This window comes from Fibroporia radiculosa (assembly GCF_000313525.1).
Source record: "Fibroporia radiculosa TFFH 294 genomic supercontigs, scaffold16753, whole genome shotgun sequence".
In the NCBI taxonomy this organism is placed as follows: Eukaryota; Fungi; Basidiomycota; class Agaricomycetes; order Polyporales; family Fibroporiaceae; genus Fibroporia; species Fibroporia radiculosa.
In genome coordinates, this window is record NW_012133493.1 from 840 (window position 1) to 1,439 (window position 600).

General features: G+C 55.3%; 1 protein-coding gene across 1 annotated transcript in view; it reads right to left on the reverse strand.

Annotated features, from left to right (window-relative positions):
* The window catches only part of FIBRA_07810 (uncharacterized protein), a gene marked incomplete at both ends in the record, with an annotated part of 4,409 nt that overhangs the window by 639 nt on the left and 3,170 nt on the right, over nucleotides 1-600 (reverse strand). The window contains one exon of the mRNA XM_012329475.1: nucleotides 6-326. Coding sequence (XP_012184865.1) covers nucleotides 6-326 — 321 coding nt within the window. The remainder of the gene's footprint in view (nucleotides 1-5; nucleotides 327-600) is intronic.

Sequence of the window (600 nt, forward strand, 5' to 3'; positions counted from 1 at the left end):
TGGACACTGCGCGTATGACCCTTGAAAGCAGGGAGCGGTTGCACGCCCGTCTGCGCATCCCACACACGGATTGTCCCGCCGAAAGATCCGGACACAATGTATCGTCCATCAGGCGAGAATGCAACAGATGTTACCCAGCTCGTATGACCGTCGAAAGCAGGGAGCAATTGCGCGCCTGCCTGCGCATCCCACACACGGATTGTGTTGTCCCTAGATCCGGACACAATGTGTCGTCCATCGGGCGAGAATGCAACAGACAAGACACCGCCCGTATGACCGTCGAAAGCAGGGAGCGATTGCACGCCCGTCTGCGCATCCCACACGGACTGTCTTGTCCTCAGATCCGGACACAATGTAGCGGCCATCAGGCGAGACTGCCACACAATAGACCAAGCCCGTATGTCCACGAATTATTTTCTCTAGTGATGGCCACCCATCCATTCCACCGGCAGCGACATTAAGTGTGTCTGGAAACTTGGCACGGCTCGTTTGAAGAACCCGTGATCGACTTGGTGCAAACGGCAATGCGGACAGATAAAGATGTGGCGTACTTCGCAGCATGGTCGCCGAAAACATTCGAATGAATCGCTCCGTGTCAAT